This window comes from Rhinichthys klamathensis, unplaced genomic scaffold (assembly GCF_029890125.1).
Source record: "Rhinichthys klamathensis goyatoka isolate OS25496 unplaced genomic scaffold, OSU_Roscu_1.1 h1tg000372l_1, whole genome shotgun sequence".
NCBI lineage: Eukaryota > Metazoa > Chordata > Actinopteri > Cypriniformes > Leuciscidae > Rhinichthys > Rhinichthys klamathensis.
This window is the reverse complement of record NW_026606879.1, coordinates 2,027,769-2,053,231: the sequence shown is the minus strand read 5'-3', so window position 1 is coordinate 2,053,231 and position 25,463 is coordinate 2,027,769. Positions and strand designations below refer to the sequence as shown.

Below are 25,463 nucleotides of genomic sequence, written 5' to 3'. Positions count from 1 at the left end.
AATGCAGAATAATGCAACAAATGTAACTGAATTAATTTGGTTAGTTTGTTTTGAAATACCTCTAAATATTTGAGGGATTTGAAAGGGAAGATTTTCACAGCATACTGTAGTTTCACACCAGGTGGATTCACAAGCTGTTTTACAGACACAAATGATCAGATCATTGCAACGACAACTCATTCTATTGGATTGGAGAATTATGATGCATTTCAATACAAATAAAAAAAAAGACATAAATAAGGATCAGTCAAGACACTTAAGACATCTTAATAGAAAAGATTTACTACTAGTAATACTAATCTGGAGTAAAATGTCCTCAGAGTATCAGCATCAAACTGTACACTTAACAAGTTTGTAATTCCATTTACATGTAAAAGCATCATCAGAGTCTTCAGTACCTTAAGTGATACTGTCTTTTGCAGCATGTCAAAGAGGAACTGGACTTCCAGCAGAGAGGCAGTGTCTGCTGGGTGGGACGGCAGGGCCAGAAAACCATGCTGATGTGTGCGTGAGAGAAGGTGCCGCTCAAAGAGTTGTGTCAGGTGTTGTAAACATCCCACTTGCAGAGTGAGAGTACTGGAACCATCCAGCACAGAGTCACCTATTCAGAGACCAACAAGAACTTTATTGTTATGACCGCCTTATTGAAACTAATTGGCAGCTTTAAAGGAAAAGCCTGAGCATACCAAGCACCCTCAAACTAATGCAAAAGCGTCATCGGATTTTACCGATTATATCTCAGTCAAAATGCAAACAAAATCATATCTAATCATTCTGCATTGTCCTGCATATCAGTCTCTAAATCTGCAGTTGTAAATTAGGAATATAGTGCTTTGTCTCCACGTCTTCAACATGAAGAGGATAGCATTTAATTCTTAATTTACCAACAATCCAAATCTAAACCTTGCAAAAATAGTAAAAAATATAGATCAGTGGACCGACAACTTCTAACAGTTCTTGCAGTGTGCATGCATAGACAAATCTTGTTTGTGTGTGATTTATAAAAAATAAATAAAAAAAAGATTAATAATGAGTTTATACCTCTGAATGCATCAATATATTACTTGTCACACTGTCACATGGTACTATTTTTCATACATGATTACACCAATGTATTAACTGCACCCTCATCAAATTATTTTCCCTGGAACTAGGCCTGGTGAAACTGCAAAAATAAACAAAAATAAAATTGAAATACTGATTCTATACCATTATTTCGCAGCAATGTGGCAAGTCTGTGAACAACCATTGACTGACGGGCCTGAGTGGATGTCATCCTAAAAAGAGTGAAACATAACAGAAACAACCCAAATCGTTACAAGCAAAAGGGAAATTATTCTAATCTGAATATTCATAGTTGCTACAAAAGACATGATATTAATTTGGGTAATACAACAATAATTTGACCCTTGTGAAATCATATGTAGCTGAAAAGAGGGTGGGATTCCACAACCAAAAATTCCTCACAGTCACACCAGTGAACTAACGTTAACACATGCAGCCAATAAGTGTCATATATAAACTGTCAGAAAGCAATTCAAAATATTATTAATATTATTAAACAGAGTATAAAAAATCAGGTGTCTAGACATTAACTATATATTTTAAGATGTAGCCTAGCAAATTTTCAATCACAATATAGCTAACTTACTAAACTTCAACACTGACTCTTACGTTATAACCTTGTGAACGGAAAACAAAACTGGCAGCTCTTCCTGGTGCCCCAACGATAATGTTAAGGTAATATCATTCTGTTCTCATAAAATGCGCTAAAGCATACCTTATATTTCAACAAACACGTGAGCCGTAGCCACGAAAATAACGTTATATCCGTTTTTGAACCGTCATTATATTCAGTTCAGTTTAATTCCCTTTCACGTTTGTTGACATCCTGATGGTAGCAGTCATATGATCTAAAGGTACGGCGGCCCGAAGTAACCAAACAAGTGGATATTTAACTAAGCGCGCCCTCCTGCGTTTATTTTCACATGCATTATAATACAAACAGCAAGAACTTGTATTTTGAAGGTAAGCTTTTTATTTGCTCGGAAATGTTAAACCAATTGTGCCTTAAGACTTAAAAATGTGAGAGAAATTAGTTGTTGTATCCTGTTTCTGTTCACAGTTATCATCAGAATCCTGTCTCTAAAAATGTCCAGATTTTTAAACCTTCATTGCCGACACTCATTTTAAGTGGCGTTTAGTCAAGTAGAAGACTAAAACACTTTGAAAATATACATAACCGGAAATAAAATAGTTGTAGGCCTACTGTTTCAAAACGGAAGTGTGTCACGAAGCTCAGTGCAAGTAGTCCAATTGTTCACCCTCGCTGCTGGATGTCACAGTCTAAACTAGTTTAGAGCTCTTATCTCATTGAAAGCACTATCTTTACATGTCTATCTTTACAATGGCTTAAAGTGCAAAAACAGCTACCAACCTGATTGTGTAACTGTTGTTTTTATGGTAGACATGTAGCTAATGTGCAAATATGTGTGTCCACATTGACTAAACAACCATTCTGTTTTTCTTGGAAATCAAACACTAACAATATTCCAAAGTACGCATTAGTGTTACAGAATCCAATATGCAATTTAAAATAGATTTGAATAGTCTCATAATGCAGTCACATATATCTGACCTTTTCGATTTCAGCCCCAGAGTCTACAAAAAAGTTTCTCAAAATGTTTTCAATACACAATATTTAAATTTAAAACAGATTAAAATAATATAGATGTTTCTGCACTGAACCTGATTAAATATACTGATTCTATGTGCTTGTATCTTAGTTAAAGGTTCTCATTTGCTACAGTGGAGTATGCAGTATAGAGGTTCCTCAGGGCGTTAGTGTAATTGTCTCTCTTGTTTACTCAGAAATGTCCTGATGGAGAACTGCACTTAACCAACTAGAGATACTGTGGCTTATAGCCCTCAAAATCCTACAGAAACCCAGACGCTGCACAAACTCTTAGTACACAGACACTGGTTATGAGCCTGTGGGTCCAGTCTCCAGCTAGTTCCTTTTTTTATGACACACAAGGTTCTAAACACTCCTGCTTCATCACGACGCCCACAAGACCTGGCATATCAAAAGTCACCTTTCTCCATCAAAATCTCCAAGGCGAAAAGGAAGCCTGGCAGCCACAAATACATAAAATGCCATGAAATAAGAGGGCACCCAAAAAGAAAAAGAATCCCAAATCTTCAACAACCACTGTAGCCATAGGTCTCACATGCGCAGCTATTTCTGTACCCTTAAATAAACAACGATTAGTCTCAGAGGGGAACAGAGTGTGGGCTTTGCTCTGGACGAGTTAATGGTTGTTTGGTTGGTAAGCATGATACCTCGACTCCTGGCCCCTGTAATCAATAGGCATGCAACTGAGAGATTGCAACAACATTCAGCTTGTAGGCTAGTCCTATAAGTACAAGAAGGTACAGCACTGATAATGCCAATGGATTTTAATATGTGCAGAGACTGTAGACATGACTACAACGACACAGATGAGTTTACTTATTTGTTTATTCCCAATAACTGTGTTGCTAGCTGCGCCATACTTACTGCAAACTATACAGCCCAGACTGAACAGTGAGAGACACTTCACTGACCACTGCCTCTCTCCACTTTAGTTGTTTTAGAAAGGACTAAAAAATGTTTTATTATTAATCATTAAAATTTAATCATTTCATCATACATAATGTAGTCCTATACGATACACATGTCCAGTATTGCACATATTATGTAACTGTAAAAAAATATTTTTTAGTTTGACTTAAAAAAGTCAGTAACCTTGCCTTAATTTGAAGTTCATTGAAATAAAAAAAATAAAAAATGGGTTGAAGATGAAGGAGTTTGGTTTAATCAACAGATAGTTCTGAACCACACAATTTATCTAATCTAAGTTGATTTGACAAAAGGGAAAAATGTTGTGATTTTTTTTTATAGTGGAGATAATATTTCACACATTTGCTGTGTTTGCCTTGTTGGAGGAGGATAGGCTCCCCCAGTTGAAAATAAAGAACTTTAATAACTTGAATTCCACTTGAGGGTAATTTTCACCAAGAATTTCATTTAATTAAGCCGTTTAATATATCAAGACCCTGCTGGTTTAGCTTAGCTCAGGAATTCTCTTAACGTCTGTTGGAGCTAAGCATCCTTTCTTGTTCCAGCTGCAATTTAAGGTTAAATAAAAGTGCTATGAAAGTCTAAACAACATGCATCAAAACGTTACGATAAAAAAATATGTATTATAAAATATCTGTTTTAAAACTGAGGCATGCAGGACCTAGGCCTAACACAATACAGACCTAATTAAGGCTCTGTAGTCCTTTTGAGGATTTGTTTGACAAAGCTGCAGCCCGCCTGTCATCTCCTATGATGTCAGCGGCATGTGAACACTGATAGGAGCCCGCGCAGCAGCCCCAGTTAGCCTTCACCTGTCCGCGTGCACTTCTTACCTGCACAAGTTTAGTCCTCCGATTTGCAGGGTTTCTACATCGTGGACACGATGTTGTTTTACGTGAATTGCATCTTGCTCCTGGCACTGGTGACTTTTCACGGCGCCGCTGGATCAGAAATGGTGTTCCGTTGTCCGAGCTGCACCGCAGAGCGCCAGGCGGCTTGCCCGATGATCACAGAGCCGTGCGCGGAGATTGTGCGAGAGCCGGGCTGCGGCTGCTGTCCGGTGTGTGCCCGGCAAGAGGGCGAGCTGTGCGGCGTTTACACACCGAGATGTTCCAGTGGTCTGCGGTGTTATCCCAAGCCGGATTTGGAGTTGCCCCTGGAGCAGCTGGTTCAAGGGCTCGGGAGATGTGGACGTAAAGTAGACACTGAGCCCACAGGAAGCGCAGAGCCTCGGGAAGTCAGCGGTAAGTGATTTAATGGGTGCACAATTATAATGCTGCAGTTACCTATGACAACGTTAGGAATATGGGATTTTCATAATTTGCGTCTTTTTTTTTTTTTTATTAATATGCCTTAATAAATAGGCATATCAGCTGATTTCTTGGAACAATCTTGGGCTTATAAAGTGTCCCATTAATATTAGACTTTGGGCTTATTTATTTTTATTTTCTCGTGAACAATTTTATAATTGATGAAAACCTACAGATTTGTGAAAAAAATGCAAATCTTTACTAAACTACTATGACGTAGGCTATATGCCCTGATAGGCTACAGTGACAGAAACAAGCAGTTTTATTTGTTTGTTTGTTTGTTTGTTTTTGCTGTAAGTAGGCTACCGTGGCATTAATTAATTGTTTCGAACTCAAACACTACACATTTTAACATCCTGTTAAATAAGCACCTGTTGCAACAGTGCAAGTGTTTCTCTCTAAAAGAAAGAAAGAAAGGGGAGTTTCTGGAGAACTGGGGAGTATGGAATGCAACAGTGATAGAAAGACGGATTTTGCGCTTTGACCCTTCCTGCAGTAAATTTATATCATTGTGTGTTTTTGCGCGTGTGTGTGAAAGAGAGAGAGAGAGAAGATGGGTCTGAACAAGCACAGCAGGAGGACGGGTCTCGACGCAGAAATGTCCTTGAGGATATTTTTAATGGATGGCCAGATGAATCCAGTAAAAATAGTAAGGTGGGGTGGCACACCAAAAATTGTTTAAAAAAAATGCGTTGTCCTAATATTTGAACACTTAGGGCAGTGGTTCTCAACTCCAGTCCTCGGGACCCGCTGCTCTGCACATTTTGTATATCTCTCTTATCTGACACACTCAGTTCAGAGTCTATCCTAACGAGCTGAGGATCTGAATCAGGTGTGTTAAATAATGCCGAGTTCAGACTGCACGATTTTCAAAATAATCGGGTCACAGTTGTTTTCACACTGGGGTAACGTTCAGTTGCTGCTGTGTTCACAGTGCACGATGGATCGGCGACAGGAGGTTTCACACTGCATGACTTTACAAAAGAAAGAATCGCCGACAACTTCTGCCTGGTCCGCAAACTACGTTTCACAACCAAACAAACGAGAGAAGTGATGGGAAATAACGGAAGATCACGCGTGCGTGAGACAGGAGTTCTCGCGCGACACTGAATTTGTTATTAAAAACGATAGCCTACAAATTGTCTGTGCACTGATTTGTAGCGAAAATGAAAAACAAATAATAAACAGTTTATGCAGGAAATGGTTGGGAAGACGAGGGGAGCAAGGACTGTGTTTTGCAAAGAGAGTTGGGGGTAAATAAATAATTTTGCAAATGTCCTGCTGTTGCTGCTGGTCATGCAAATGTTTGTGCTTTGTTTCTGTTTGATATAATTGTAAATGTAGGCCTATCTATTAAAATACTGATATTCTGGTCTATAACTCCTCCTCCTCCCTGTATCTTGCTCTCTCATTGGCTGTCGGTCATCGCCGATGTAGTTTTCAGTCAGAACACATTCACACAGCAGGATTGTGAATCGCCGACAGGTCCAGATATTTAGCATGCCAAATATCTCACGGGCGTCGGCGACTCGTCGGCGATTCTCTCAGATCGCGTCTTTGCTCATTCACACTGCGTGATTGTCACTCGCGTGAACGAGCACCGATTTGCCTGTGATTTCGGGCATTTGTCGGCGATTTCTCAAAACCTGTCGGCGAGCCAAAATCGGGGCTAAAATCGTGCAGTCTGAACTCGGCATTAGTCAGTGGTTCCCAACTCCAGTCCTAGGGACCCACTGCTCTGCATATTGTGTATGTCTCCCTTATGCCGAGTTCAGACTGCACGATTTTAGCCCCGATTTTGGCTCGCCGACAGGTTTTGAGAAATCGCCGACAAATGCCCGAAATCACAGGCAAATCGGTGCTCGTTCACGCGAGTGACAATCACGCAGTGTGAATGAGCAAAGACGCGATCTGAGAGAATCGCCGACGAGTCGCCGACGCCCGTGAGATATTTGGCATGCTAAATATCTGGACCTGTCGGCGATTCACAATCCTGCTGTGTGAATGTGTTCTGACTGAAAACTATATCGGCGATGACCGACAGCCAATGAGAGAGCCAGATACAGGGAGGAGGAGGAGTTATAGACCAGAATATCAGTATTTTAATAGATAGGCCTATATTTACAATTATATCAAACAGAAACAAAGCACAAACATTTGCATGACCAGCAGCAACAGCAGGACATTTGCAAAATTATTTATTTACCCCCAACTCTCTTTGCAAAACACAGTCCTTGCTCCCCTCGTCTTCTCAACCATTTCCTGCATAAACTGTTCATTATTATTTTTTCATTTTCGCTACAAATCAGTGCACAGACAATTTGTAGGCTATCATTTTTAATCACAAATTCAGTGTCGCGAGAGAACTCCGGTCTCACGCACGCGTGATCTTCCGTTATTTCCTATCACTTCTCGCGTTTGTTTGGTTGTGAAACGTAGTTTGCGGACCAGGCAGAAGTTGTCGGCGATTCTTTCTTTTGTAAAGTCATGCAGTGTGAAACCTCCTGTCGCCGATCCATCGTGCAGTGTGAACACAGCAGCAACTGAATGTTACCCCAGATAGTCATGCAGTGTGAAAACAACTGTGACCCGATTATTTTGAAAATCGTGCAGTCTGAACTCGGCATAATGCCGAGTTCAGACTGCACGATTTTAGCCCCGATTTTGGCTCGCCGACAGGTTTTGAGAAATCGCCGACAAATGCCCGAAATCACAGGCAAATCGGTGCTCGTTCACGCGAGTGACAATCACGCAGTGTGAATGAGCAAAGACGCGGTCTGAGAGAATCGCCGACGAGTCGCCGACGCCCGTGAGATATTTGGCATGCTAAATATCTGGACCTGTCGGCGATTCACAATCCTGCTGTGTGAATGTGTTCTGACTGAAAACTACATCGGCGATGACCGACAGCCAACGAGAGAGCAAGATACAGGACAGCAGGCTGTTCGGGGAGGAGTTATAGACCAGAATATCAGTATTTTAATAGAATAGGCCTATATCTACAATTATATCAAACAGAAACAAAGCACAAACATTTGCGAGACCAGCAGCAACAGCAGGACGTCATTTGCAAAATTATTTATTTACCCCCAACTCTCTTTGCAAAACACAGTCCTTGCTCCCCTCGTCTTCCCAACCATTTCCTGCATAAACTGTTTATTTTTTTTTATTTTTTTTTTTTTTTTCGCTAATCAGTGCACAGACAATTTGGATCGCAATCTTCTAGTAGGCTATCATTTTTAATAACAAATTCCGTGTCGCGCGAGAACTCCGGTCTCACGCACGCGTGATCTTCCGTTATTTCCTTATCACTTCTCACGTTTGTTTGGTTGTGAAACGTAGTTTGCGGACCAGGCAGAAGTTGTCGGCGATTCTTTCTTTTGTAAAGTCATGCAGTGTGAAACCTCCAGTCGCCGATCCATCGTGCAGTGTGAACACAGCAGCAACTGAATGTTACCCCAGATAGTCATGCAATGTGAAAACAACAGTGACCCGATTATTTTGAAAATCGTGCAGTCTGAACTCGGCATTAGGGTAGGCTACTGCACCGCTTATTCAGTAATGCACGTCTCTAGCCTAAATACGTAGATAAATATCCAGAATGATGACATTCAGGCGTGCTCGAGTGAGTGTAACGTTTTGACTTTGTGTCCACACAGGAGGTTTGTGAATCGATTTGACGAATCAGAATTCTTCTGTTAACTTTTGGCGAGATGATAGGATACGTTTCAAATTTCGACTAATATCAGTAGCCTAGGCCTAGTTAGCTAGATGTTCTAGAAAATTCAGAATGGCAAATATAATATAACATTGGAAGATGAAAGAAAAGCAATTTTGATTCTGGAGTTTATAGCAAAAACGTAAATTTAATTATTATAGCACCACTTAGTGGTGAATGCAGGAATTGCCATTAACATTTTTGCTCACCAGCAGCTAGTGGTTTTCATAAGTTGCTAGTCACTCAGCATTTTCACTGGCCACAATTTTGTTCTTAGGAAATTGTTTTATTGGGGGTGCCGATTCACTTAGCTCACGAGACGCAACGCTCTTTTAACACTATTTGAAATAAATCTTCAACGATGAAATATATAACTGGAAATAATATTCATTTATTCAACTGAAAGTCACAACATGGTGAAATGTAAAATGTTTTAATTAATATAGGGCTGTCAATAACTATTACTTTGGTAATCGAGTAATCAGACAAATATCTCGACGATTAATCGTGTAATCAATAATATTTTTTTGCGATAATAAAAATAGGCATAATGATTAATGAACAATAGCCTTTAAAATTACTTAAATACATGTACTATAGTCAAGTCACCTTCATTTATATAGCGCTTTTTACAATACAGATTGTTTCAAAGCAGTTTTACAGTGATATGATAATCGGAAATTGTTTTGGCTGTACAGCAGCTCTAGAAGAAAGTCATTGTCTAGCTTAAGAAAGTTTAATTGATTAATTTCTGTTGTAAAAATCATTAGTTATTAGCTTTTAATGCGTTCTGGCTGTTCATTTACACTACAATGGCGTTTTGGTGTCCTGAGAACACAGACTTTGAAGTAGGTTTCAAAGTGCAAGTTTTTGAAAACGGGTTTTAAAAGCTACCGTTGAGACCGTTATCATCTCTGTGTAAACTTCAAAACCGTGAAACTGAGAAAATGGTGACGGCATGCACATGCGTATTAAAGCTGCAGTCCGGCGTTTTTCCTCTTTGTCGCCATCTCTGTTCGAAATCTGCAATTGCAGTCATTCGCGGAATTATCAAGTTTACGTGAGTTGTAGTTCAACACCCTCGACACGGCACAGCGCGGATGAACACAGTGTTTGAGGAGACTGTGAGGCTGTCAGTCACCGCGCTGGTGTGGATACTGGCATTCAGAATCACAGATTATTATTTTTGGAAGTATGACCAACATAAGAAGTTTCACAGGGAAATGTCATCTGAACTAGTAAGAAACATCCACCTTTGTTCTGGTTCTGACATTGCAGTAAATCGCGCTGATTAAATCTAACAATCGCTTATAAGTTATCATATCACGCAAAACCGTGCAAATTATACTTTGTTCTCAAATTGTTAATGTTAACAACATAAGCAAGCATTGCGTGACTACATGTAATGTCCTTCCGATATGTATCCTTAGTTTTCGCATGGGTCCGGTTGCAGTCTCTTTTTTTCTGTAGCCACTCCGAAGTCCGAACAAAGTCTTTTGCATTTTACGGCGGGTGAATCTGTTGTCACTGGTGATTGTCGTTTAAACCTTTCTGGATCCGCCATCAAATTGATAAGTTTAATTATATCAAGTGCTGTGAGAAGGCCATAAATCTCCTCCTCCAACATCCTCACACGCAATATAGCTTATACTAGCCGAGACTCCTTCTTTATATGTGTACAGATGTGACGTAATGACGCAAAGACATGCTAGAATCTCCCGCGGAAATCCACCAGTACCACTGAAATTAAAAACATAATTACAAGCTTACCGCTTTGAATCAGATAGTTTTGAACACTGGCTGGTTATGTATTTTCTCAAATATGTATTTTGGATCATTTTTTACCCAAAAAAAGCTACGGACTGCAGCTTTAAGTGTTTAGTCTATAGGCATGCGCGTTTGAATGCGTATGTGCGCGGGCACGTAGTCTTTCCTTTCACAAAGTGGCATCGCCAATTACTTGTCTGGCATGCATAATATAGTATTTTTAGTATAGTTTCCGTGGATGCGTGTGAACGGGAATCATTTTGATAACGTTTTCATCTGTACAGAGGTCTCTGCTGACACTTCAGGGCTGCATTGTGGTCGTGTCTAAGCGCAGGTCCTCCATCTGATGGATACGGCCCGGATCGGCTGAGTACGGAAAACCTCTGAAAACACAGAGACTTATTTTAGCGTAGATGCCATTCTTCTTATGATGTAATGAGTACATCAGGTATTATGGGAGGCTATAAGCTATAATAACAATGAGGCAATAATAATGGGTTCAAATAAAATATCAAAATTAGAGCTGCAGTCCGTAGCTTTTTTAAGTTAAAAATAATCCAAAATAATTATATTAAAAAAAACTTATTCTGCCAGTGGTCAAAACTATCTGCTTGCCATAGCTAGATTCAAAACGGTTAGCTTGTAATAATGATTTTAATTCCAGTGGTACTGGTGGGTTTCCGCGGGAAATTCGAGCATGTCTTTGCGTCATTACGTCACACCCGTACACATAAAGAAAGAGTTTCGGCTAGCCGGCTATACTGCGCGTGACGAGATGTTTAGATGTATAGGCTTTTCTCGCAGCACTTTACATAATTAAACTTATGGCATCCAGAAAGATCCAAACAACAATCATCAGTGTCAACTGGAGATTCAGCAGTTATAAAACCCAAAAGACTTCGTACTTCGGATTTAAGGTGGCTAGAGAAAGAGAAAGAAACCGTCTCATGCGAACACAAGGATTTAAACATCGGCGGGGCTTTTGAAAAGTGCGTGAACTCCGTGTTTTGAAGGGGTTCAAAACGGAAGAAGAGACGGCTTTTTTCTGCTGAACAAGTAAGTTAAGACATTTCAATAGTTCAATCGTGTAACAGTACGTTTTCTTAATTCACACAGTTATGGAGTTTCCTTTGTTGTGCCTTTCTCGTTTTGCTATTATGGAGAATATGAATTCTGAACTACACAGGTAATCATAAAACACATTAAATTTAACATTAGTCACGCAATGCTGATGTGATGTTGTTAACATGAACAATTTGAGAACAAAGTAGGCTATAATTTGCACGGTTGCTGTAAATCGCGTTGATTAAATCTAACGAAGCTTATCATGTCGAATGCTTTTTCCCCCTTAGTTGGTCAGAACAAAAATGGATGTTACTTACTTGTTCAGAAGACATTTTCTTATGAAAATTCTTATGTTGGTCAAACTTTCAAAAAGTGAATCTGTGATTCTGTATGACAGTATCCACACAGCGCGGTGACTGACAGCACCACTCGCCTCAAAACACTGTGTTCATCCGCGCTGTTTCATGCCGATTTACAACCCACGTAAAGATGATAATTCCGCGAATCACTGCAGTTACAGATTTCGAACAGAGAGATGGCGACAAAGAGGAAAAGCTACGGACTGCAGCTTTAAGTAATTATTTGTTTTTTTATTGAACAACCCTTTTAAAATACATAATGTCATATACATTATAAACATAAATTTATGTGTTATGTATTATAACAAATGCGTGCTGAGGCACCATGGCCTGGTGATTGTTGTTGTTACACTTTACAGCCTGATCAAATCCTTGTTTAATATTGGCCAAACATTTCATCCAAATGTCCACTTAATCTTTAATATTTGGCCACTTATTTACCATAGAAATCCTACAGCTTGAACAAGAAAATGTGGACATCAAAACACAGAGCGAGGGTTTACATTTTTATTTTGAAATCACGATGAACAACAATTTCGCATATTTAGAAACATATTGATGTATTCTCCTGTTTTGGTGTAGGTTTATATATAATTTATGTTACAAATCTGGTGAAATTACACGGCGTTCCCAGATTAACCTTATTAGCAACCCAAACTCACAGCATATGCAGAGATGTAGTTTGTTAACCAAGCTGCTAAGATAATAACAGTGCAACACTTCGCTATTAAACACAAAGCGCATCAGACTTTATATGCGTTCCCATATGCACGTTATTGGAAACCCAAACAAACAGCACATAAAGAGACATAGTTGTGGAGCAGCATACTGTGAACGGAGCCACTCTGAAACACTGGAAGAAACACATAACCTGCATGCATGTAAAAAAAGAGGCATGCTTCCCTCTGAAATATATTTATTTAATATAAAATTCAACCTGCCAGAGTGGCTAGTGGATGTGACTGTGTTACACGCCACTGCTGAAATCCACCCACATTTGGCGGGTTGGCGGGTGTTAATGTCAAGCCCTGGGTGGACGGATGGATGTATATCTGAGTAAAGGGTGGGATGTGGGCTCCAGCACTTTTGTTTCTTAGATGTAAGGTCCACAGTGCATTTCATTTCAATCTAGTGAAATAATAGAGATCCGTGGTTTTCAAACTGTGGTAAGTTCACAACCAGTTGTATGAAAGTGCCTTCAGGTGTGTGTTTATATTTCTAATACCTGATTTCTTTTTAAGTTGCCCATTGGTTGCCCTTAATGCTCTTAAAGCTGGTATGAAATGGAAGTGGCAATTGTCTTTTCTTCCCTATTGTGACGTATATTCAAATGGCTTTCCGAGCACGAACAAATGTCGGGACATGATTTTGTCCATTGAGAATTGATAGGTTCATTGGATCGTTGTGGTTTGCTATTGCCGTGATCTCTTGTGAGTGACCCGCCCTCGCACCGGATAACACGTCATTAGAGAAGAGAAGGAGGAGTGGCTTAGGGAAGTTATTGTGATTAAAGATTACGAGGGCACATTCATTTTTAAAAACAATAATTATGTGCAATATTCCATAAAAAAGAATTGTCCATTTTGATTTCATGGTGACGTTAAAGAGCAGTCTGCTTTTGACTCTGGTGACTGTTTTGAAACCATGGATTTTGCACTTTCGATCATGATATTGATAATGAAGCCCGACTGGACAGTTCGAAATGCTTCTAAATACACAAGATAATGTTTTAGACTACGCTGGCCAAATTCCTAAAATATTATTTATTCGTGTGATTGAATTTGATTGCAAACTTTGGAATCATTTGCAAAATAATTAGTTTGAATTCAGTTGCAAAGCTTTTAAATGTTTTGATTGTGGTGAATGTGTGCTTGTTTACTATTGCTTGTGCTACTATTAATAGGCTTCTCCATATGCCTGCAAAGGCCAGTCAAGAGGCTGTGATGGACAGAAGTACAGTGTGTTTAATGGATTGTATTGTTGTTTAACAACATGGCAATTATTTAGATGATTAAAAGAACATTCAGTTGATACAAGTTCCATAAAACAGTTGAGTTTTGAAAATTATATGTAACAGTGCCATAAAGACTGTAAATCTGTGTAATATCCCTCATACTTTCACCCATGTAAAATGCAATCTACCCTGACTAAGTTCTTTAGTTGGTGTCTAGGGGGTATTTAGAAGTTTAAGAATCACTGGTGTATATAAATGGATGATAGTGATACAGCAAAAATGGCATGCCATGCAAATACATAGCTCCAAACAGCAAGATCTGTAAACAATATTTAAGTATACTTAAAAAGTAGCCCTTTAGCAAATGGTAAACAAATTATCTTTTATAAAAACACGTTTATTATTTGATATTTTCTTGACTCAAATAGTACCCTTTCACTTTAGTGTCAAAATAACTTTAGTGGCACTAGGGTTTCAAAATTCTGGGAATTTTCAAAGATGCAAACTTTCCATGGGAATTAATGGGAATTTAAGGGAATTAACAGGAATTTATGGGAATAAACGGGAATAAAGTGGGAATTTTCAAAGTTGAGGGCTGGCTCTTCATAGGGAATTTAAATATAGTTGAGGAAAGTATATTTTAGCATAATCTTGACTAAAACAAACAGATGCCATTCAAATACACTTTGAATCCTCAATCACATGCACATAGAACACTGCTTACTGCATTGCTATTGAGACCACACCCCCTACTGGCACTGCATGCCTCCATCACATGTACAGAAGCCCAAAGCCCACGACAATTGAAGGCACACATTTGAGCCTGTGGACTAACCAAAGTGATGTAAGTTTTGATGATATTATGGGGAAATATATTTATTAATGGGAACACGCACACAAAGGTTCACAACAGGCTCACAAATGTAAGAGTGGAAAAACTGGTTGGCATTCGGGCAAACCTAAGGCTCTTTGAGGCTGACACAGAGCCATCCTCAACAAGGCTGGAAAGTGACACTGAAGAGGAAGAGTTGGAAGTTGAGGAAGTGGACGTGTTGTTGGATGTTGATGAGGCCCACAAAGAGCCCACTGACTGAGCAAAACTGCAGAGGATTGCTTGAAGGAAGATTTGCATGTTTAATGGGACGTTTTGGAGGGAGGTTTTTTTTTTCATTTAACATTTTGAATGGGACTTTGTGGGGATTTTTGGATGGGGGTTCATTTTTGATTGAGTGGGGTTGGGGGATGAGTAATATTTAACCCAATATTCCTGTTTTTGTTCTTCCATGAAACAAGTGATTGTTCAGTATAATAATTAAAACTTGTTCTGTTCTACTAACAAATAAATCTGTTGAAAACATTTTGCATGGATGTTTTCTTATGACTTCTGTTTATATTTATCCTTGGATATGATACAATGATCAATTACATTACAATGAATTCCCAGTTAGTTCCCCTAAATTCCCATTAATTCCCATTATTCTCGTGGAAAGTTTCTAATATGGAATATTTCCAAAATTCCCCAGCTTAACTTCCCATGGAAATTTACCGGAAATTTACCGTAAATTTTCCGCCCCTTTGCAACCTTCAGTGGCACCAACATTCTGGATTATACAGCAGCACTTGGGAAATGTGACCAAAAGCTCTCTATAAATGCAAACAACAACTTTGGTCTGTCTGTCTGTCTGTCTGTCTGTCTGTCTGTGGGCGAATGTCCGTGCCCAGTGTGAATAGGTCCATATGAATCCATTGTTTTTGTTTAAAATACTGAACATTCACAGATAATATTTGATCTTGGTGCTTTGAAGCCCTACACAAGTGTTCTCCAAATCCTGTTGTGCCGGAAGGTTTTCTGGTGGAAGAGAGGAAAACTTACACTACCTGTGAATCATAGCTGCATTTTGTCACGACCCGGCCTAGAACTCGGGTCTCCGGTGTAAGAGCTAGGTGGTAATACCACTGAGCCACCAGAAAGCAGGGGTAGGATCCAATCGAAACACAGGATACGAGGTCTCAGGTAAGATAGTTTAATAAATAAAAAAATGATGTCAAAAAACTTCAACAAAGGGTCTTCTCAAAATGGAGGTAAAAAAAAAACACAACAACAAAAAAAAAAACTCAGATGAAAATAAACAGATGCACAACTTTAAATAACAAACAAAAACCTTACTATATCACAGGGTCTCAAAAATCCAGAGAAACTCAGGGCACCAGGCAGACATCTCATACAAAGACCAAGTAACAAGGGAGAACCAAGACAGAGCTAATATACACAGGGGGAAACGAGGTGCAGGTGAAGATATTTACACAAACGAGAAAACACAGGTGAGTGATATTACATCTAGTGGCACAAATAAGGAAACAGCAGTCCCAAATGCTGACAGGACCCCCTCCCCTAGGGACGACTCCTGACGTTCCTTCCAGAACACCCCGGTCTCCGGGAACGAAAATCCCGAATCAAGCTGCGGTCCAGGATGTCTTTGGTCGGAACCCAGGAGCGTTCCTCTGGCCCAAAACCCTCCCAGTCCACCAGATACTGCAGGGAGTTCTGGACCCTTCGCGAGTCCAATATCCGGCGGACCGTGAAGGCTGGCTGGCCATCAATGATCCTGGGGGGTGGAGGGGGTCTGCGTGGGGGGGGCAAAAGGAGAAGACAAAACAGGTTTTAACAAAGACACATGAAAGGTAGGGTTAATTCTAAGGGAACGAGGAAGGTACAAACGGTAAGACACAGGGTTTACTTTCCTGGCAATACGGAAAGGGCCAATGAACTTCTGGGCAAGTTTCTTAGACTCAACCCGAAGAGGTAAGTTCTTGGTAGCCAGCCAGACCTGCTGGCCGGCCCGGAAGCTGGGAGCCCTTTGTCGATGACGGTTAGCCTGATGCTGGTACCTCAAGGATGTCTGAAGAAGCACACGTCTAGCCTTCTTCCAGGTCGACTGGCAGCGTCGGACGAAGTGTTGGGCAGATGGGACACCGACCTGTGCCTCATCCTCAGGAAACAGAGGAGGAAGATAGCCAAACTGACACTCGAAGGGAGACAGTCCCGTGGCAGATGATCGGAGGGTGTTGTGGGCATATTCTGCCCACACGATGAAGGTGGACCATGAGGTGGGGTTGTTGGCCACCATGCAGCGCAGGGTGGTCTCAAGGTCCTGGTTGACCCGTTCAGTCTGGCCATTCGACTCAGGATGGAACCCAGAGGACAAGCTGGCAGACGACCCAACCAATTTACAAAAGGCCCCCCAGAATCGAGATGAAAACTGGGGGCCTCGATCGGAAACGACATCCTGAGGAATTCCAAAGATTCTGAAGACGTGATTAATCAGGAGCACAGCAGTCTCCTTGGCTGAAGGCAGTTTGGTTAAGGGAATGAATCGGGCGGCCTTAGAGAACCGGTCCACAATAACCAGGATGACAGAGTTGCCCTGGGATGGAGAAAGACCGCTGGCGCCTCGACTTCCCTTGGCAGCACACTGGACAGGCCTCCACAAAGCTCCTTACGTCCTCCTTGATGGAAGGCCACCAGAACCGCCGCTGGAGGAAGTCCAGGGTACGTGCAATACCAGGGTGGCAGGTCAGGGGAGAGTCATGACCCCACTGTAGAACCCAGGCTCGGACGGATCAAGGAACGTAAAGGCGACCTGGGGAACCACCTCCTGGGTCTGGTTCTTGGTTTTGGGCCTCACGTATCTCCCTTTCCAGTTCCCAGCGCAGCGGCGCGATGATCCTAGCCTTAGGGATGATCAATTCTAGTGACTTTTCTTCTGACTCAGGAGAGTAAGCTCGGGACAAGGCATCTGGCTTGACGTTCTTGGTGCCTGGCCTATAGGACAGAAGAAACTGAAAACGATTAAAAAACAAAGACCAACGAGCTTGGCGAGGATTGAGTTGTTTAGCCTGCTGGAGGTACTCAAGGTTCTTGTGGTCTGTGAGAACCTGGAAAGGGTGTTAGCCCCCTCAAGCCAGTGGCGCCACTCCTCCAAGGCAAGCTTCACCGCAAGAAGTTCCCGATCCCCGACGCGGTAGTTGCGTTCCGCTTCTGACAGGCGACGAGACATGAAGGCGCAAGGGTGCATCCTACCGTCCTCCCCTCTCTGAGAAAGGATAGCCCCAACTCCCACATCCGATGCATCCACCTCTACCACAAAAGGTCTTTCAGGATCGGGAACTGAGAGTATAGGTGACGATGTGAAGCGACGCTTGAAGTCACGGAAGGCCCCTTCTGCCTCTGAGGACCAGCAGAGCTTGGTGACACCTCCCTTAGTCAGTGCAGTTAAGGGTGCAGCCACTGAGCTGAAGTTCTTGATAAACCTCCTATAGAAGTTTGCAAAGCCGATGAAGCGTTGAACCTCCTTGACTGTCGTAGGGGTAGGCCATTTCAGGACTGCTTCGACCTTCTTGGGATCCATCTCCACATGACCTGGGGTGATGATAAAACCGAGAAACTGAGCATGGGTGACGTGAAACTCACATTTCTCAGGTTTCACATAGAGATGGTTATTCAGGAGTCGTTGGAGAACAGCACTGACATGCCCTTCATGCTCCTCGAGAGACCTCGAAAAGATTAAAATGTCGTCCAAGTATACAAAAACAAACTTGTCTAGTATATCCCGGAGTACGTCATTTATTAGGGCCTGGAAGACTGCTGGAGCGTTGGTGAGCCCGAACGGCATCACCAAGTACTCATAGTGACCCGTGGGAGTGTTGAAGGCCGTCTTCCATTCATCCCCCTGCCGAATCCGCACAAGATGGTAGGCGTTGCGTAGATCCAGTTTCGAGAAAATGGAAGACCCTTGAAGCAGCTCAAAGGCGGAGGCCATCAGAGGCAGGGGATAGCGATTTCGAACCGTTATCTTATTAAGTGCCCGGTAATCGATACATGGCCTGAGTCCTCCATCCCTCTTCCCCACAAAGAAGAAGCCCGCTCCTGCCGGGGAAGTAGAAGTACGGATGATGCCAGCCGCTAGGGACTCCTTGATGTATGTGTCCATAGCGATGCGCTCGGGAGGAGACAGGGAAAAGATCCGACCTCTAGTGGGACAGCTACCAGGGAGAAGGTTGATGGCACAATCATAGGAGCGGTGTGGTGGTAGGGACGTGGCTCGGGACTTACTAAAAACAGCTTGGAAGCAGTGGTAGACACTAGGGACTCGAGACAGGTTGATGGGTTCTTGAGACTCGGGACTGGGGGACCCGAGAGGGGACAGGTAGCCTGGCATGCGTACCCCAACTCAGGATGGTTCCAGCTAGCCAGTCGATGCTAGGGTTGTGTTGGTGCAGCCAGGGGTAACCCAAGATCACCGGGAACTTGGGAGAGTCAATCAGATAAAACTCTTCCATATGTTGATGTTGGAGAAGAGTGAGGCGAAGAGGGTAAGTGATCTCCGTAATGCAGCCCGGTTCCAAGGGTCTGCCGTCTAGGGCAGTAACGGTTTGGGGCCGAGAAAGTAATTGGGTAGGTACTCCAAGCCTCCTAACTAGAGATCGGTCCAGGAAGTTGCCAGCAGCCCCGGAGTCGATCAAGGCTCGGACCTGATGTTGATGGCCCTCCCAGGAAAGAGTTACAGGAACAGAAAGCACTGCATTGGAAGGAGGAGCACTAATCTTCCCCATCACAGCCCTCCTGTAACTGGGCGGGGCCGGTCGTTTCCCGGAAGCTCGGGACACAGGAGACGGAAATGCCCAGATGCACCGCAGTATAGGCAGCGATTCTCCCTAATGCGGCGATCCCTCTCGGCAGGGGAGAGTCTGGAACGCCCCAACTGCATGTCCTCCGGGGGCTCGAGTTTCTCAGAACTAGGTGAGGAGATGCGTGCAGGATAGGGTTGCCTGTTTCCAGACCACCGGGGCGGAGACGTCTTGCTTCGGGTTGACTCTCTCTCTCTTAGCCGATTGTCTAGACGAATAGCCATGGTGATCAAGGACTCGAGATCAGTCGCGGGTTCGCGAGTAACTAACTCGTCCCGAATGGGTCCGGACAACCCTCCCTGGAAGCAGGCCATTAGAGCTTCGCTGTTCCATCCACTACCAGACGCAATGGTCCGGAACTCTATAGCAAAGTCTGCAGTGCTACGTGATCCCTGCTTAAGGGTGAGTAGTTGCCTGGAAGACTCCCGACCACTCACTGGATGGTCGAACACCCGCTTGAACTCCTCCACAAAGAGAGCATATAAGCCACAACAGACATCCTGAGATTCCCCCACCGCAGAGGCCCAGGAAAGTGCCTTATCTGCAAGGAGAGTGATGATGTATGCAATCTTAGAGCGGTCGGTAGGGAAGCTTGAGGGCTGGAGTTCAAATGTCAGGGAACACTGAGTCAGGAATCCTCCACATGAATTGACATTTCCTGAAAAGGGCTTAGGAGGTGGAAGCCGAGGTTCAGCGACTACTTGGGGTCTATCAATGGGAGGCGGACGTGGTTCCGGAGGAGGTGAACTCTCTGGAATCCGTTGAAAAAGCTGGCCAATGGATCTCGTCACATCAGCGAGAAGGTCAGAGTGCTTGGCCATCAGTTTCCTCCTGACGGGTGAGAACTGCTTCATGGCGTTGATACGCTACCTCATGCTTGACCCATGCTGGATCCATGTGTGACTTGGTCTTTCTGTCACGACCCGGCCTAGAACTCGGGTCTCCGGTGTAAGAGCTAGGTGGTAATACCACTGAGCCACCAGAAAGCAGGGGTAGGATCCAATCGAAACACAGGATACGAGGTCTCAGGTAAGATAGTTTAATAAATAAAAAAATGATGTCAAAAAACTTCAACAAAGGGTCTTCTCAAAATGGAGGTAAAAAAAAAACACAACAACAACAAAAAAAAAAAACTCCACGAGGGGAGAAAATAAACAGATGCACAACTTTAAATAACAAACAAAAACCTTACTATATCACAGGGTCTCAAAAATCCAGAGAAACTCAGGGCACCAGGCAGACATCTCATACAAAGACCAAGTAACAAGGGAGAACCAAGACAGAGCTAATATACACAGGGGGAAACGAGGTGCAGGTGAAGATAATTACACAAACGAGAAAACACAGGTGAGTGATATTACATCTAGTGGCACAACTAAGGAAACAGCAGTCCCAAATGCTGACACATTTAGCACCAGAATGCCATTTAAATATGCCATTTAAAAATGGCCACTGATATTACAATAAATTGGAAAAATTGGAATGTCATGAATAGCACCTCTAGTACAGGGAGTCCCAACTTCTAAATAAAACAGTCAATGAATGCAGAGTGAACTGACTTGAATAGATAATTTTAACAATAATAAATATAAACTAATAAAAAAAAAACTACATTAATAATACTTACAAGTTCTGAGTAACATTATGTAAAATGATCAGTTTAAGAAACACATTGTTAATTTTTTTTAATACTCTATTTATTGAGATACAACTTATGGCATTATAATACAACAAAATCATACATTTAAAGTTAATCTCGTTTACATAATAATAAAAAAATGAAATATCCATTTAAAAAAAAAGAGAAAATTAAAAAAAAACAAAAAAAAACAGGCACAGGTCAATTAGGATAGCTACACCTTAAGAAGAGTTGGAAATAATCTTGCATACAAGAGATATACACTCACCAGCCACTTTATTAGGTACACCTGTCCAACTGCTCGTTAACACTTAATTTCTAAGCAGCCAATCACATGGCGGCAACTCAGTGCATTTAGGCATGTAGACATGGTCAAGACAATCTCCTGCAGTTCAAACCAAGCATCAGTATGGGGAAGAAAGTTGATTTGAGTGACTTTGAACGTGGCATGATTGTTGGTGCCAGAAGGGCTGGTCTGAGTATTTCAGAAACTGCTAATCTACTGGGATTTTCACGCACAACCATCTCTAGGGTTTACAGAGAATGGTCCGAAAAAGAAAAAACATCCAGTGAGCGGCAGTTCTGTGGGCGGAAATGCCTTGTTGATGCCAGAGGTCAGAGGAGAATGGCCAGACTGGTTCGAGCTGATAGAAGGGCAACAGTGACTGAAATAACCACTCGTTACAACCGAGGTATGCAGCAAAGCATTTGTGAAGCCACAACACGCACAACCTTGAGGCGGATGGGCTACAACAGCAGAAGACTCCACCGGGTACCACTCATCTCCACTACAAATAGGAAAAAGAGGCTACAATTTGCAAGAGCTCACCAAAATTGAACAGTTGAAGACTGGAAAAATGTTGCCTGGTCTGATGAGTCTCGATTTCTGTTGAGACATTCAGATGTTAGAGTCAGAATTTGGCGTAAACAGAATGAGAACATGGAACCATCATGCCTTGTTACCACTGTGCAGGCTGGTGGTGGTGGTGTAATGGTGTGGGGGATGTTTTCCTGGCACACTTTAGGCCCCTTAGTGCCAATTGGGCATCGTTTAAATGCCACGGCCTACCTGAGCATTGTTTCTGACCATGTCCATCCCTTTATGGCCACCATGTACCCATCCTCTGATGGCTACTTCCACCATGTCACAAAGCTCTAATCATTTCAAATTGGTTTCTTGAACATGACAATGAGTTCACTGTACTAAAATGGCCTCCACAGTCACCAGATCTCAACCCAATAGAGCATCTTTGGGATGTGGTGGAACGGGAGATTCGCATCATGGATGTGCAGCCGACAAATCTGCGGCAACTGTGTGATGCCATCATGTCAATATGGACCAAACTCCCTGAGGAATGCTTCCAGCACCTTGTTGAATCTATGCCACAAAGAATTGAGGCAGTTCTGAAGGCAAAAGGGGGTCCAACCCGTTACTAGCATGGGGTACCTAATAAAGTGGCCGGTGAGTGTATATGACATCTTGGGGGTAATTTAGTAAAAATAGTAAATGATTAAATGACTAATGGTCTAGTAGTAATAACATGCGAGTGAAAATAGGTTGAGAATCAAGTTCTCTTTATCTTGATTCAGATATATATATGACATCTTGGGGGTAATTTAGTAAAAATAGTAAATGATTAAATGACTAATGGTCTAGTAGTAATAACATGCGAGTGAAAATAGGTTGAGAATCAAGTTCTCTTTATCTCTTTCACCTCATTCATTATATTACTAAAATCAGAATTTGAAATAAAGGATATAAAGGGTCAAATAGTCTTAAAAAAAGACAATTTACCTTTCAAAATATATGTAATCTTTTCCATTGACAAACAAAAGGACATATTATTGATCCACTGTACAATAGGTGGCTTTTCCACTTTCTTCCAATACATAGCTATTAAACGCTTTGTTTGAAGTATACTGTACATATGTCAATGAATCTACGAGTGCTGCTACAATGTACCATTTTCTCTGGAAAAATAAAATAAAAATTTCTGGTCTCATTGGGAGATTGACAGTTAGTTTCTTTATCTTAGAAATTAGTAAAATTACCTCTTTCCAAAACTCCTGTACTTTAGGATAATTCCACATGCAGTGCAACGGTGTGCCTTTATCAGTTGAGCATTTAATGCATGTGTCTGGAAAATTCTGATTAATTTTATTTAACCTAACTGGAGTAAAATACGTTCTCATAATCCAGTTGTACTGTGTTAATTTGAGATTACTGTTAATAGTTTGCGAATGAGCATTCATACATATATTTTCCCATATATCTAAGGAAATGTTCATTTTTAAATCTCTCCAGAGGACCAATTTGGATTCTGAAGATTCTTTAGTGTATGACTGTATAACAATTTATAAAACATTGATATTAAGCCTTTAGATTGGGAAGACTTTGATAGTAAAATCTCAAAAGAAGTCTTAGTAGGTATTGTAAGCTTTGCACCTTGGTAGGAAGAAACATAGCTCCTAAACTGAAGGAATGTTTTTTGGGAATATCAAACTGTGCTACAATCTCCGCAAAAGACATTAAGTCATTTCCTTTATAAAAAATCCTCAATTTTGTACAGCCCTTTATCATACCATAGCTTAAATCCTGGATCTGATGTAGCTGGTTTGAAACTCTCATTACCCCATATTGGGGTAAAACATGATAAAGTATTTGACTGGCCTAAATACTTATGCACATCGCACCAGACTTTAATTGTATTAATGAGAATAAGGTTATGAGATATAATATCTTTGCCTTTTCTGAGAGTTTTGATATTTGTCGAATAAAGATAAAGATTAAGTGGTAATTTTGACTTTATAAAGAAAGATTCAATGTCCAGCCATGATGGGGGGGCTTCAGAAGAAAAATAGTATAAAGTAGATCGTAATTGTGCTGCCCAATATTGGAAATTGTAAATTGGAGACCATTGGAGAACTTATTGTGTGGTAAATATAACAATGACAGACGAACACACGTCTGTTTATTATTCCAGATGAAATCAGTGAATATTTTCCGAAGCGACATAAAAAAAGGAGGATGGAGGACACAGAGGAATATTTTGAAAGAGGTACAGTATTTTAGGTAATACGGTCATTTGTATTGCGTTAATACGCCCAATTAACGATATGGGTAGACTTCTCCATCTGTCTATAAATTTGGAGATGTCATTTAAAGGTGCTATATGTATTTTTTAGCGGCCTCTATCGGTGATGTTTCAGATTGCAACCAATTTTTACAAGAGCGCTCATGCTCTTGCGCGTGCTCGAACACAAGAGCGAGCACTCATGGTACACGGCCACACTGAGACTTTCAACACACCGGAGAAAGCATCACACAACATGCTGGAAACTCATGTAAACTCCCACTGCAACGTTACAATAATAGGCTACTTTTATCAGCTTGACGTTGAACTAATGCTCCATGCTCGTACCATGATAACGTTACATTGACTGCATTTAGCCGACATGTGGTGTTAGCATAAGGCATTTCACTAACTATTCGTGTCTTTCACAATCAGGCAGCAATGTCAACATAGATGAATGTATAATATGATAACGAAAACGGTTAGTGACTAGACTGAACAATTTCAGTGTAACAGTAAGATCGTAGGAAGTAACATTACTGTACTGAACGTGTCTGGAAATGTGTATTATAAACAATATGATAGTAGTGGGATGAGTGACGTTAGACAGTAGATCAAGTACATAAAATAAGTTACATCCTAAAGCACCTACTTTTTGTTATCCTGGAACAGTCTTTTGTATTTCATATCTCATGTATGTTGTAGTTTACCTTGCTATTTCATTACAGTTTACCATTATTTCAGCTTATCTGAAAACTTGTAATTTATCACAATAAAAATATAGCGGAGGTCTCTCCATAATTCAAATGCTCTGCCGATGTTGATCCGTGTTTTCGTCCCAAGTCGATCCGATTCACGTTTGACCTGACGAGCTTCAGCAGATACATTTTTGTTTTGTTTTTTATATTTATGTGGAGTTTGTTTTGGAGTCTGTGTTGTGCTGGAGGCAGGAGTTTTAGGTGTTATCAGACTCTTGTCGTCAGCTGCAGTGCTGTCGCATAGACTGTATATAAAAAGGAGAGAGGCTCGGGAGCGCGCATGCACGTCACATCCGATGGATTTCGCAAAAAAATCCGACCCGGAGACTTCACATAGAAATAGGAATACTGGGCTTCAGAGGTAATAGCAAAACCCGACAAGTGGATCATTGTAATGTGTGATTACAATGTGTGATTCACACACAGGCAATAAAAAAAGGATTCATTTTAGTGAAAAGTTCCATATAGCACCTTTAAAAGGGGTTGGTAACTTACCAAAGATATATTAT

General features: G+C 41.4%; 2 protein-coding genes across 4 annotated transcripts in view; one reads left to right on the top strand and one right to left on the bottom strand.

Moving 5' to 3' along the window:
• The window catches only part of stk11ip (serine/threonine kinase 11 interacting protein), a 55,131-nt gene extending 53,222 nt beyond the window's left edge, over window positions 1-1,909 (bottom strand). For all 3 annotated transcript variants that reach the window (XM_056233545.1, XM_056233546.1, XM_056233547.1), the window contains exons 1-4: window positions 1,781-1,909; window positions 1,210-1,277; window positions 399-601; window positions 60-134 (exon numbers count right to left, since the gene is read on the bottom strand). In XM_056233545.1, the coding sequence (XP_056089520.1) occupies window positions 60-134; window positions 399-601; window positions 1,210-1,276 (345 nt within the window). In that variant the 5' untranslated portion in view covers window position 1,277; window positions 1,781-1,909. The remainder of the gene's footprint in view (window positions 1-59; window positions 135-398; window positions 602-1,209; window positions 1,278-1,780) is intronic.
• A 2,450-nt stretch (window positions 1,910-4,359) lies between these two features.
• The window catches only part of igfbp2a (insulin-like growth factor binding protein 2a), a 48,487-nt gene continuing 27,383 nt past the window's right edge, over window positions 4,360-25,463 (top strand). The window contains exon 1 of the mRNA XM_056233551.1: window positions 4,360-4,866. Coding sequence (XP_056089526.1) covers window positions 4,506-4,866 — 361 coding nt within the window. The 5' untranslated portion in view covers window positions 4,360-4,505. The remainder of the gene's footprint in view (window positions 4,867-25,463) is intronic.